The 15,000-nt window shown below is 32.8% G+C and overlaps 1 protein-coding gene across 1 annotated transcript in view; it reads left to right on the forward strand.

The window, feature by feature from the left end:
• LOC144973768 (polycystin-1-like) overlaps window positions 1–15,000 on the forward strand; it is a 70,639-nt gene that overhangs the window by 9,736 nt on the left and 45,903 nt on the right. The window contains exons 11-17 of the mRNA XM_078916660.1: window positions 1,466–1,635; window positions 4,594–4,716; window positions 8,816–9,529; window positions 9,970–9,996; window positions 13,059–13,241; window positions 14,151–14,348; window positions 14,716–14,893. Of these exons, the coding sequence (XP_078772786.1) occupies window positions 1,466–1,635; window positions 4,594–4,716; window positions 8,816–9,529; window positions 9,970–9,996; window positions 13,059–13,241; window positions 14,151–14,348; window positions 14,716–14,893 (1,593 nt within the window). The remainder of the gene's footprint in view (window positions 1–1,465; window positions 1,636–4,593; window positions 4,717–8,815; window positions 9,530–9,969; window positions 9,997–13,058; window positions 13,242–14,150; window positions 14,349–14,715; window positions 14,894–15,000) is intronic.

Below are 15,000 nucleotides of genomic sequence, written 5' to 3' on the forward strand. Positions count from 1 at the left end.
TAGCTTCAGGACGGGCAAGTACGGAATCTGCCCACCCTTCCGTATTTCCTCTATAACTTAGAATTCAACTATCTCCTTACTCAGAAGAGTATTTCTCGTATACTAATTCAATTGTTGAGAAAACCAAAATGGTGGTTGTATTTTATATATTTATTTAGTCGTGACTTTTGAATAAAAGTGTTTTGTTTTATTAGAGGGAATACAATAGAAAATTACATTGTTTTGCAAAAATATTTAGTCTGGCAATAAAAATACAGCGGTAATTACTTTAAGAATAATAAAAAAAAAAAGAATTAACAAATTAATTTGTTAAAAAACAAAACAAAAAACAACAACAAAAAACAACAACAACAACAACAAACAAATAAGAAAACAATTTAAATAAATGAGTTTTGAGAAACACTAAAGAAAACGAGGGGAAAAAAAAGAAATAATTTAAATGGATAAACAAATATATTAAAACAACACAAACTAATACTAAATTGATATAATATTAGTAAATTAATAAATTTAATTCAATACTGGAACCTTCCCAGCACAAGTAAGGCAATAAATAAGAAAAAGTTTGTTTGCCAAAATCTCTATTTAGTGTACACTGGTTAATAAGGTGGGCTCATTTGAATTAGCCCGACCTAGTACTAGAGAGGCCAGACAGCAAAATCACCGTCAGGCGACGTGACGATGAGATGACGATGTGGGCGGAGTGGAGTGGAGTGGTTGGGGGGGGGGGGGGTGATAAAAAGAACAGGAGCGTATCCTGGTTTATGTATTACGGGATGCATGGTGATTCGCAATCTATCAAAAATACACACAAATTGATTTCAGTACAAAGTATCAATTTTAAGTAGTAACTTTTGAAATTATCTAATTTAGATTTGATTATTTCGGACCTGGTAATACAGCATATAACTTGAAAAAACAGGCTGGTATTTGCCCACCCTGCCCATTATTACCAGCCGTCCCTGTCATCATCATCATCATCATCATCATCATCATCACTTATAAGTTGGATCTTCATAAATTAGATAGAGCATTAAACAGAAATTGAGCATTATAATGTCAATATGATTGTATTTAATTTAGGTTCTGATTTTTAGCATTATATTCAATTTTTTTAGAACTCAAATTCAGACAATTCCTATTTATTTTAGTATTAATGTAACTTTTCATGATATTTTTTTTTAAAAATTCATATCACACCACTATCCTTGTTCTACAAATATGATTTACTTATTTTCTCAACCAATAAAGATATAAGTCTTTGGTCCTGATCTACAGAGAGCAGTGATTTAAAAAGAAGAATCAAGATTTTTTAATCTAGACAATGCAAGTTTATATAATATTGTATGTTATCAATCTTCTTTATATTTTATATCATGAGTATTAATTTGAAATGCTGTATAGTTTCGCTGATTAATTTTCTTTTTTTTTTTTTCATTCTTTTTTTTTTTTTTGTTTCTTTTAGGAAGTTGTCTGGCAACCCCTGGTCATGTGACTGCAGTCTAATGCCGCTGAAGATTTTTATGGATTCGTTCATAGCTTCAGGAGGCATAATTCAAGACGAATCATTAACGTTTTGTTCTTCCTATGAAGAAGTCCCTCCCAGAATTACGGCTGTGTCATCGTATGATATTTGTAAGATTTTAAAAAATGTTTTAGAACCTTTTTCCTTTTTATGTAGACTTCTTAAAAATATCTATATCAACCCCTTTTTTAAATTAAATGAGTTCGTATTATTTGGATAGAATACGGAATTGTTTCATTTAAGTTTAAGAGGAGAATGCATATCTCTTTTAAATGAAAATAACCACATGGGAAAAGGGATAACATTTTTAAAAAGAGGCTAATTAATTGCTTGTATTTTATATATTTCATGACAATAATGTCAATTATAGGGAAATTTAGATAACGTGTGATTTCTTCCTTCTACTGCTATATTCATAGAAATTCCAATCTGAACTAATATTATTTTTGTTTGATTTGTTTTTTGTTTGGTTTGAACGCCTAGCAATTTCCCCTTCTTAAGTTTTCATTTTCAGATTTTCTTTTATTTAGATACCTATTTAGAAATGTATTAAAGTTTATAGTAAGATGATAATTGATACTATCCATCTTTGTCTAGACATATCAAACATAACTGATTTTATTAACATGAATTTCTATGTCTCGATTCTCTGCTATTCAATTATACTAAGGAGCTATATTAGAGACTATGATTCGATGTTTGTGATTGCACGTTTTTTCAGTAGTTTTCAGTAGTTGAACTCTCTTTGGCCGACTCCTTCTGTAGTTTTCTCCAACTAAAAACCGTATCATAATTGGAGTTTTGTCTGCATTTTTACTGGGGTTTTTTTTTTTTTGGTTTTCTTTTCTTTTTTGTTTTTTTTTGTTTTTTTGGGGTGTGTTGTGGTGGGGGGGGGGGGGGGGTCATCACAAAGATTTTACATCCCACTGATACTCTGTCCTTATTTATTAATAAACTTTTTGATATAGTTTAATGCTTTGAATTCTAATTAGTTTCAAAAACACAGACTCACTAGTTTGTTTCGAGAAAATGTCTTGATTCAGTGACAAGACAATGTAGTTAATCAAGTAGTAACAAAATTTTCTGGTTAATATTTTGTACACTCCCATTATAACCATCCTTTTTGTTCCCCTATACTGAAACTCGTTAACTTTATTGCTCAATGAAATCCTCACTGTTTGGTTATAGTGTTTAGCCAATTGTCATAAACAACAATGAGAAATTGAATGTAAGCTTCAATTTAATATACGGAAAAAGATAAAATGGACATTTCGGGTTTCCCCTTTATTAACAAAATAGGATGAATGAAACACTTCAGACGAATGAGATAATGTGGCAGTGGTATTTAACAACGCCACTACCACATTATCTCATTCATCTATAGTGTTTAACAACACCACTACCACATTATCTCATTCGTCTGGAGTGTTTCATTTATCCTGTTTTGTTGATAAAGGGGGAACCCGAAATGTCTAGTTCATGTTTTTGTATATTAAATTGAAGTTTACATTCAATTTCACATTGTTATTTATTTATTCGAGCTTCGAGCAGCAACATTTACAGTAACCAATTGTCGCAAAATGGTATTATGTTGGGATGAGCCTGATGCCAAAAACGGTTTTAAAATTACAATTGGTTGGATGGGAGCATCACCCTTGAATCATATACCTATGATGTTCGCATGGGTGTACGATCCGATAGTGATGTCGTTTCTTCTTCTCTTTACTAGCCTATCCTGCTTCTTTGGTTTGTGATTGTATTTTTGACAGGGGATATTTTTTTTCTGTAAATCTTCTGCCTGTTTGTTCTTGGTTATTTATAATTTAGCTTATGATATCTTTAGGTTATGATTTTGATTTACATTTGTACTATTTTTGTTAGATTGCTTGTTTTTATGTTTCAGCGGTCTCTCATATAACCTCAATTGTGTTGGAAGAGACCTAAAGCAACAAACAAAAAAAAAATTACAATTGATGCCATGTGCATAGGTAAAAAACTCACAACATCCGCCAGCCGGGTATAATGTACCAAGACACAAAACTTGAACATTTATAGTCTGATTGATATATTAATTTAGTGAGAACTAATCATCCAAATGGCTGTCTAAACAAAGACCTGAGTGACGTCGATTTCACTCCTTCTACATACAGCAATTTGATTTTTTAATTTTTGTTATTTAAGAAACTATATTCATTCTCAATAACACATACACACATCTTTATATATATATATATATATATATCAAAGGCTCATTTTATAAAAACTAGAAATTCAATTTTTCGTATCTAAATAAACCCTGACTTCATACCGTTTTGAGGTGGTGGGTCACATGGTATCCTTTTACTTTTTGACCTGCTTTGTTGCTGAACCCCCTGATTTTCGTTCTTATTTTTGCCTCTCTACTAACACCCCTTTGCCTTTCAGAGCAGCAGGAATAGACTTTTGTTGTGGAGAGGTAAATTGTCTCAGTGTTCATTTTCTTGTCACTCAATGCAGAGTGTCATGTTTACAACCCAGTGAGTGATGATAACCGTGATGGTCATGACAGTGACGTGATGTCAAATCAACGGTTTTGTTATCATGATATCGTTGTTGTTGTAATTTTTTTGAATTTGCTATTTATTATTTGTGAAAAGGGAGCTGGGGGGGTTATAGGTGTTACTACTGTGATTAATGGAGCTGTTACTGAAAATACTAGGTGGTGGGGTTTGTTTTATTTATTTTTTTTTTTTAATTAATTTTTTTTTTTTTTTGTTCGTTAGGATGTGATTATGTTACTGGTGTTTCTGAAGAAATGCTGATTGCTATTGTCATGGTGATAATAATGGTGAGGGTGATGAAGATAATATTGATGATGATGACGAGCAATGCTGAGATAACAGTGTGGACATCAGTGACTTAGCAGTGTCAATAACCACTCTTCATCTTTAACATTAACGTGTTTTGTAATATATTGAATACTGAGACACATCACGGTTATTTATTTACTCCACAACAAAAGTCTTCCGTTGTTCATCAAAACATGACCCAACCTTAACCCATGTTGCTGTGTACTTATCCCCCTATAGCTGGATGTACAGATGCTGAGATGAGGCAGCGAGTGGTCCGATCTGTACAAACGAATACTAGCCCTATAGATTGGGGCGCGTCCTGTCCTAAATGGCAGAGTAGTCATCATGGCTTATCTTGTGGTGAGTTTTGACAAACCAATTTTTTTTTTCAAACTATTGTTTTGAAGATATTTGCTGGCACCTTGCACCGATGATTACGTGTTAGCGTTGTTTTGTAAGCACAAAATCAAACGTGGTTTAAAAGACCATTTGTTTGCACTCTTAACAATTATGGCTTTTATAAAAATTCATTGACATTTGTTAACTCACTCAATCCTAGAGATTTTTGCTACTTTTCAAAAAGTGAAAAAAATGTATTAAAAATAAGGCATGTGCATAAATAGTTTTATTCAACTACTATTAACATGCAAACTAACAAACAAACATTAGCTTTGATACTACGCCTATAAATTGTCTCAGAAAAATGTAATAAATAGGCATGGGGTAAAAGTAACCCGGGTGAACTATGTATATAGTCGGTGTCAGGGTTGAGTGAGTTAAAGCTTGTAAAATCTATTGATCTGCGCATTGTAGGAAAGACGATTAGTAACGGCTAAATTTTTGGGGGTATTTTTTAAGAAAATCTTTGATTTGTTTTAAGGGATTTTGTATGCATATCATCCAGCAAAATACAAATAAATTCTTATGCACATACTGGGTGGGGTTCCTGACCTTCCATAGTGGGCAGGGGGGTACATACTGTGTCTTCTATCCCCTTATGTCTGTTTTCCAACATGCTTTCTGTCTTTGTCTTGGAATGAGATTACTTGGTTTTATCCTGGCCCTGGCCGGAGTCTTAGCTGGGAGGGAAACAGTCAAATGCATAGTTATTGTTTTGGGAGATGTTTTTTTCCTTGTAAATCATCTCTCTGTTATGTATTATTATATTTGTTATTTTCAATGTATAATGTAAGCATTTGAGTGTATTCCTCTTTGTTGGATTTTGTGCTTGTGTCCGGATGAGACTTATAGGTGATCTCAAACTAAGTACATTGGTAGTTTGCTCTTGGAATCTACATCTGATCCCTATTTGTTCCTAGTTCCCCTACGTCTTACTTTTTCTTGGGTGCTTTAATTGTAATTCTATAACTTTTTACTATCCTATTTTCTTCCTTTTTACTGGCGCTGATATAACTGAAATGTGTTGGAAGCGCCGTAAAACCCTTAAAAACAAAAACAACTTATGCACATAGCCAGTTCGATTACTGTCATTTTTTTTCCACAAAAGTTGTTAACAAATATCTAAAATCGTATATCAAAGATATATGCAGCTAGAAACAAATTGTATGTGACTGTGCTAGAAACAAAAGAAGTAACATTTTATGGCGTGGTTCTAAATTAAGGAAATGCCACTTTACTTCTGTTTTTTTCAGGCGCTCTCCATTATCTGACCATATGTTATTGTTTTGCCTTTATTTAAACTTTTACAAACTTATATTGGAATTTTTTTTTTCTAAACAAATACATTGCATGCTTTTAATTTAACAACTTACAAACAACTTACAAAAGTCAGTATTTCTTGGAGTTAATCTGTTTTCTATTTGTTTGTTATTTGTATTTATTACTTTTTTTCTCCTATTTTGATGGGGTTTTCTTTTGGTCGGTATATTTGGGTTTATTTGTTTTTTATATTGGCTTTTGTTGTATGTTTTTTGTTGGAAGGTGGGAGAGGGGAAGGGGGCTAGTTTTAAAAACAGTTTTTACTCGTGTTTATTATTTTATTGTTTTGTTTTGTTTTTAACTATTGATATCGACAATAGAGGAGGTATTTCTTGACCTAAATATCCAGTATTAGCTTTTGACAACGGATGCTAATTTTTGTTGTGTTTGTAATTTCCATGAAAAACAGTTATTTTTAACCATTTTCATTTTTGAATTGCCCAATATTTTTTCAGCTTTTAATGTTGGCATTGACGGTGCCTTTTGTTCAATGTTCATATGAATGTGAGAAATAGAAATAGAATGACCTTAGAGCGTGTCATGTTGTTTTTGCAGTCAATACTAACCAACTGATTTTAATAGCATTATTTTGTAGTGAATTGTGTGATTATTAACCTATATTAGAGAGTAAGTCACTGCTTACATGCAATAAAAAAAAAAAATAAAAAAAAATATATATATATATATACTTTGGATCAGTATGAAGATTGAACGTCTTTGCAGACGTATCAGTATTTTTCTTTTTGTGCACCTCTCTCTCACTCTCTTTCTCTCTCTCTCTCTCTCTCTCTCTCTCTCTCTCTTTCTTTCTCTCTCTCTCTATCTATCCATCTATCTATCCATCTATCTATCTATCTATCTATCTATCTATCTATCTATCTATCTATCTATCTATCTATCTCTCTGTGTATGTCGTAGTGCTTATGAATGATTTGATATTCCTATTTCCTATGTCAGATCTAATGTTTGATGTACCTAATTAGTTGAGTACATTTAGTACATTTAGTAAATTCTCTTCATTCCTTTAGATCTATTTTTTTAAAACCTTCTAATTTAAAAGATTGTATGATTAAAGAATTTCAAATTTATTGTTGTCATTGTTTGATCATCACGTTTTCACACAATAGTAAGTGCCAGTATTAAATCCATTGTTCAGCTTTAGACACAATAGAAGCAAAGCCACACGGATTGCATATTTAGGAGGCAGAGATAAATAAATAAATAACATAAAAATAAAAGAAAATTCCCTTTATTTATCACATAGTGAAAATTTGTTTCTAGTCTAGGGTCTATTCCAAGGGAAGACTGGAATAACCCAGGCGTCAGCCGCAGTGCGGCACCGCAAATAGTTAGGGTGAGGTGACTTGCTCAAGGCCACCTAGCGCCGCAGTGGGTGATCAAACTCAGTACCTTTCAGGTACAAAGCAAAGACAGTACCTCTGAGGCATGCTGCTCCCAAGATGATATTAAAAATGATGATTAAATGATATTAAAACATTGAGACTATCATTGACTTAATATAAAACTCATTACGTGTTAACTCATATTTCAGTTTTGTAGTCATTCAGAGTCATGTAGCCAGAGTTTATTACAGTTTGTGTAATAAATGCTTGTCATCATTTAGATACAATGCTAATATTATAATATTATTAAGCACGTTCCACCACGAATCAAAACTGGTACATTTGCAGAAGTGTTGAATGCTCTACCAATTATTACTCCCAGGGCTGATATTTCTTGCGTTGGTCACTGCATGTCCCCATGCACTCTCATTTGCAAGAACATTCGGAATGCACTTTGGGCATTTTGATTCCCTCTCACTTTGTGATTGTCTTTGTATTTGATCTTTACATTTTATTAAGTGCATTGACTTATTGAAAGTGATAAGTAGTTTTATTTGCTGCTACTACTGCAACTACTACTACTACTACTACTACTACTACTACTACTACTACTACTACTACTACTACTACTACTACTACTACTACTACTACTACTACTACTACTACTACTACTACTACTACTACCACTACTACTACTCTACTACTACTACTACTATTACTATACTACTACTACTACTACTACTCTACTACTACTACTACTACTACTACTACTACTACTACTACTACTACTACTACTACTACTACTACTACTACTACTACTATACTACTACTACTATACTGCTACTACTACTACTACTACTACTACTACTGCTACTACTACTACTACTACTACTACTACTACTTCTACTACTGGTACCATTGTTGCTGCTGCTCATTATTATTTTATTATTGTGTGGCTATGGTGGTATGACACTCGCTTTCGGATCGGAAGGTCCTGGATTCAAGCCTCGTGTTCGGCGCATAGTTGAGTCCTTGGAAAAGGCTCTTTACTCACATTCTCTCACTGTACTCAGGTGTAAAATGAGTACCTGGCCGTTTACAGCGTTGTCTTTATCCAAAAAATTATAATATCGCCTAACAGGCGGCATGTCCCGTCCTAAATGTTAAATGTTGCTGTTGACCAGGGACCCCTTGTAAAGCACTTTGAGCACATTTAGTGGATATTGCGCTATATAAAGCTCAATTTTTATTATTATTATTATTATTATTATTATTATTATTATTATTATTATTATTATTAATGTCACCGTTGTGGTTGATGATGAGGATGAATATGATGATGTTGTTGTTGTTGTTATAATTAATTTCATCAAATTTCCATCATCATTTTTCCACAGGTCCATCCCTGGTTGCCTCGTGTGTGTACAGCCATGACAATCGATCGTATGCGATAGCCCAGTATTCCACCTCTGTGTTAGGACCAGCGTCACAGTCAGACTGTAGGGACAAGTGTGCTCAGAATGACTTTACGTATTTCGCATTTGAATCTACACACCAACAGTGTCTTTGTGGGGATATCGACTGGAGCCTGCATTGCTCGGACTGTCCCTTCTTCATCACCCCTGCAGCCGTCACAACACATCTTTGTAACTGGCAGTTCAGCAACCTGCAGGGTGCTCAAAATGTCATGCACGATTTGGAAATAAGTACTTCTCAAGTTTTGGAAATAAATTCTCTCATTGAGTTTTCAGTCAGTGGAGGATTGACTGACTTTGACTCGTTTTCATGGAATTTCGGAGATGGGGATAACATCTCAACTGTTGTGAAGGATAGGAATGTGTCCCATCGCTATATCTATCCAGGAGAGTTTAACGTCACAGTGTCTATGACTAGTTATAATTATGCTTCGGTTAATATCGTCAGAAGTATCAAAATCAAAGTCGTCACTTCCCAGGAAGAAGGTGATATATCCTGCCCATCGACCACTGTGAGCACATTTTCTCACCTAAGTGTCAATGCTAAATTCAGTAGTTCTTGGTCTCAGAGTGTCACGTGGAAGAGAGAATTAGTTTCACAGAGTCAACCTCCAGTCACATACGAGTACTATGATAGTAAGTTATGCATTTCTTTTCTTTCTTTTCTTTTCTTTTTAAAATCATATTTTTAAAGCCTGATTTTGCTTTCACACTTCACCACTTTAGCAGTAGTAAATGTGTTTCATTTAATTTTTATAATTGTAGTCTTTACTTTATTTTGATCGCTTTTATATTTTTCACAAACTTATTGGGGTTTTTGTTTTTTGCACGGATTTAAATATCATTTAAGATAAATTCTGGTTTTGAAGGTGTTGAGATTGTTAACTCTTTTCATCTTACATTTGTTTTTAATGCACACATTTTTATAATAAATAATTTGCGGTCAATTCACAGATATTAACCAATTGGATGTATGATGCTATCATTAGTTGTTAGAAAGAAAGCATTTCGCCTCAGAAATGTATTTTTCTTCCTTGTTTGATATATTATGTTGATATTATTTTTATGTTTAAAAGATTTCTCATCAAGTTCTTTGGATGATGGTAACTTTGTTTTTATTTGATTTCTTCCTTTATTTAAAATATGAAGACTAATATTCTTTTAAAATCTAATTTGACATACTGTGAGATTGCTCTGCATCTGTATGAAAACGACCCAGTTCCCTATCCATAATTCATATTTACAACTAAACAATTTCCGGAAAAATGAGATCCAAATTAATTATTTCTGCGTGCTACCAAAAACTTTTTTTTTTAAATCTGATTGTTTTCTGTCCTTTTGTTGTATTTTTTTAAATTTTTATTTTTTTTTAAGTTCCTGTTTTTATCTCTTATTAATTTTTGTTTTCCTTTTCTGTTTACCAGTTCAGCCTTTAACAAACCTATTACTTTCAATTAACAACGCGCATGCTTCTTTCTTTCACAAACAAAAATTACAGAATTGTGGAATATCTAGTGACAATTATGACTACTGCTAGTGTTATATGAAGAGTAACATTTGCTTGTTATCATTTAAACAAGACACCAGTCTATTGCAAAATACTTTCTGACAGATCTAACGTGCAACACCAGCTACCGATGGATAGGGGAGTGGGGGGGGGGTTGATCACGTAAAAATTTCGACATCACCTGAGGTTGATGCTGGTTCCTTTGCTAGTTCGCCAAGATTGTGTGTGTACAATGGTTGGTTCCCACATAAATGGCGTATGGAATCAGATGAAATTTGAAATTTAAAAACCAAATAAATAAAATAGAGAGACCATTTCTATATATTTCCAGTGTGAAGACCTACATCGCTAATTCCCCAAAAGCTTAAAACCACGATTACTTTTTTTCATGGTTGCCAAGAGATTATCACATACATGCAAAATGTTTTAAAGACTGATGTTAGTAGCAGGTTATGGGAGAAAATCGTATGATTTATAATATTATGAAAAACGTTAAAAACTGACTTCAATTCACAAGATATAGGTTGAATATGAATGTCGTGCTGTGGCACTTCTCTGGGCTAGATCATTCACTTTTCAAAAGTTTCTTGGACACTGTATCTCAAGGTCGTCACATTTTAAAGGAAAAAAAAACTCTTTTCCTCTCAACTGGATTTAACCACATATCTAATTTTAAAAATATATTTTGCTCTTATTTTAGGTTTGTCATTTTTTATTTTGAGAAATTCATTGTGGCTAATAATTGTTTATGTTAAAAAAATAATAATAGAAAGTTAATTGTCTTTAAAAGCCATTAGAAGTATACGGTCCTATCACTGATATGAATGGCCTGCTTCTTAAATTTGATTTGAGGTTTCAGATTGACTATTTTATAATGAAAGAACACCTGATTTTATATTGTTTTTCACTGACAATGCATTGATTGAATGGATAATTCCTTCACTTAATTTACAATGTTGCAAATACCCTGGATATCCATTTTCTTAAACAATTATTGTATGCAAAAATCTGAGACAGATCAGTATATGATTAATATATTTTTGGGGTTCTTTTATTTATTTTTTAAAAAATTGTTCATTTGTTCGCATTTTTTTTATTAGTAAGAAAGTACTTGCTTTATTATAGGAGTCTAAATCAATTTGATCATAGTAATAGTACTATATAACTTCCTAATGTTAGGTGTATGTAAGTAAACAAAAAGAAATAATTCTTACATGCTTTTAAAAACTTAAGTTGCATGTTAGAATCTTTGTTTGTTCATTTTTTGTTGTTTATTGAGGAAAAAGAATGTACTTTCTTGAAGTTATAAATGAATTACATTTCATATCCCTGATTAATTTAACTTTATATTCTCTGGGTGGGGTTCACGACCTCTCATAGTGGGTAGGGAGGTACTTGCTGTGTCTTCTATCCCCTGTTTCTGTTTTCTAATTGCTTTCTGTCTTTGTCTTGGAATGAGATTACTTGGTTTTGTCCTAGCCCTGGCCTGAGTCCTTGACTGGGAGGGAAACAGTCGAATGTTTAGTTATAGTTTTGGGAGATGATATTTTTTTCCTTGTAAATCATGTCTTTGTTCTTTACTGATATTGTTCTATTTTAAACATATGTTTTGTAAATATTTGAATATATTCCTCTTGGTGGGATCTTATGCTGGTGTATGGGTGAGACTTTTAGGTGATCTCAAACTAAGTACACTGATAGTGAGCTCTTGGAATCTACATCTGTTCCCTATTTGAACCAATTCCCTTTGTCTTACTTTTTCCTCAAGTCTTTTAATTGTACATCAAGAATGTCTTTACTATCCAATTTTCTTCCTTTTACTGGCGCTGATATAATTTAAATGTGTTGCAAGTGCCATAAAACCCTTTAAAACAAACAAAAACAACATAACTTTATATTAACTTTTTAACTTTTATTGTACTATCCAACACAGTTAATATTTAATTTAGATATACAAACAAAATACTTGAGCTTTTATGTGTGTAGCGCAATATCCACTCAAAGCTCAAAGCGCTTTACAAGGGATTCCTAGCAACAGCACACTTGATATATAGAATGAGACATGACGCCTGCCTGTTAGGTATTATTACAGTTATTTTCTCCTACAGACAACACTGTTAACGATCAGCTATTCATTTTACACCAAAGTATTGTAAGAAAATGTGAGAAAAGAGCTTTTTCCAAGGACTTAACTAGGTGCTGATCTGAGCATGACTCGAACTCAGGATTTTCCGATTTGAAGGCTAGTGTCATGCCAGAAGACCATATAGCCACACCAGATTAACTCCCTCCTAAATCGACCATCTTCCAGATTTTCCAATCAGTCCTTACCCAAATAACATTAAAATAGATTTTTATAACTCTTATTAAAAAGGAATTAAAGCTTACAATTACATACATTTGTTCAACTATACAAGCTCTGCAAAACAATGTTAAGTTTTATAACAAAAGCAATAATATTTCTTCAAATTTTGTTATGTACAACAAAAATCTGAATGAGAATAAGGCTGGTTGCATCGTAAAGAATGTGACGATTTTCCCATAGTTGGTAAGGAGAGGTTTAATGCATTAAGTCACTAATTTTCCATAAATGTATACCCTCTGCCATTAGATAATATTGTATAATATTGTTTACTCTATATATATAATGAATTGCAGAGGAATGTGACAGTGGGTGGACCTTGTTTGGCAATCGTTGTTTTCAAGCACTGTCTTCCAATTGGGCAATGTCTTCAGCTCAAGCAGAATGCGTTACTCTAGGTGGACAACTCATGCGATTATATTCCGATGTTGAAGTAGCTGAGTTGGTAACCATTCCTGAATTCTTCACTCAACAATCCGGTGAGTTGTTTGTTAACATTTTCAGAGGAAATTTATAGTTTTATGTAAGTTTATATACAATTCTCCATGGCAAAACGCTATATTTTAGAAGATAAATAATCAGTATACACAGCTTTCAACATAGATATAAACATTATTTCCATTATTTAGATCCTTACAACTCATTTATCGACAAGGTATTTAGACGTTCATCAATATGTACTTGATGTCAGATTAACCAGATCGTCTGATAGAACTCAATAACTATTGAATTTACTTTTTTCAAAAGATGAATTGAGTATAAGTGTAACCCAATGGGGGAAATGAAACAGGTCAGGAAAAAGCACTAGTGAAATATTAAAGAGAGATACAGCCCCCTAGAACAGCTGTAAAGAAGATACATCGGTGCTAAACTAATTCATCATTACGATTATCATCATCAACATCATCATCATCATCCCAATATTAATTTTACAAATATGATCATTTGTATACTTGTAATAACTGTTGTTGTTAGTGTTACCTGAAAGTTGAAACGTTTAAAAAGACAGGAAACAGTCAAGCAAGGATTAATGGACCATAATGCCGTGAAAATCAGATATACAACTCTGATTTCTGGGCGACCTTTCCACAAATTAAATGGTTGCTTTTATTTTTTTTTTATTTTTTTATTTTTGTTTTGTTCCATTTTTCTGATTCTATGTTTACCCTGCAAATTTCTTGAATGTAACAAATTAAAAAAAAGGAAAGTAAATAAAAAACTTGAAGATTAACGTAAGCTTCAATTGAATGAAAACTAGCAAAGAATGTGGAAGTTTTAGCTAACCTTTTTATCGACAATGAAAATGAATCGTGAACATGACATAAAATCTGCTGATGATTGCCCAATTTTAAATGAAATTAACTTTTCTTTTCGTTTTTCCTTTTCAGCCAATACATATTTGACTGGTGCTGAATGGTCTTCGTCAAGCAAACGATATTTCTGGAAAGACTCCACGTCCAGTGTCCAGGCATACATCAACCGTGCCAAACTCAGCCCTGAATCGAATGAAAATTGTGTCGTGGTGGATAAGGATGGATTAAAGGCAGCTGACTGCAGTCTTCAGTATTTGGCCATATGTGAAAAAGGTAAAAAAATAGTTGAGTAGAATAAGTAGGTAGATCAGATTTGGGATAAACGTAGAAATAAGACACCGCTTTTAGCTGAAGCCATTCATGTTTTATACAAAAGTAAACCCTCAATTATTTTTTTTTTGTTGTTTTTGAAAATTCGGAGAGCATTCTCTTTCTAGTAATTTTTAAAAGTTCTCTGAAAATAACATTCTAATAATCCAAAATGACATTTTGATACAAAATACATAAACATTGTTTCCATTTTATTTCTTAATCTACAAAAACTCTACAGTTGAAAATATAGGAATTATTTTTGGTAAAATTCAGGAACAGCCTTTTTATTATTTCATCATGATTTTGATTTAAATCCATTACTCTATAGACACTGTTGAATGTCTGACCAAATCTACAAGAAAGACTTGCTATGTCAGCGTTCAGCATCAAGTGTCTTGGGATGAAGCGTCTGCCTGGTGTCGTGCTAACTACACCAATGGGAGGTTGGCGACTGTTACTAACTATGCCGAAAATAACCTTGTTCAACGTATGCTCTTTCAGAAAAGGTAGGATAATCAAAGTTGCTATTTAGCTATTTGTTGTAGTTTCGAAAATGAATAAAGATTAGGTTATTCAAATCGGCTGTGGATGAATCTATCTGGTAGAGATTGTT

The sequence above is a fragment of the Berghia stephanieae genome, chromosome 5, assembly GCF_034508935.2.
Source record: "Berghia stephanieae isolate SIO BIC M18660-M18661 chromosome 5, UCSD_Bste_1.3, whole genome shotgun sequence".
Lineage (NCBI taxonomy): Eukaryota > Metazoa > Mollusca > Gastropoda > Nudibranchia > Aeolidiidae > Berghia > Berghia stephanieae.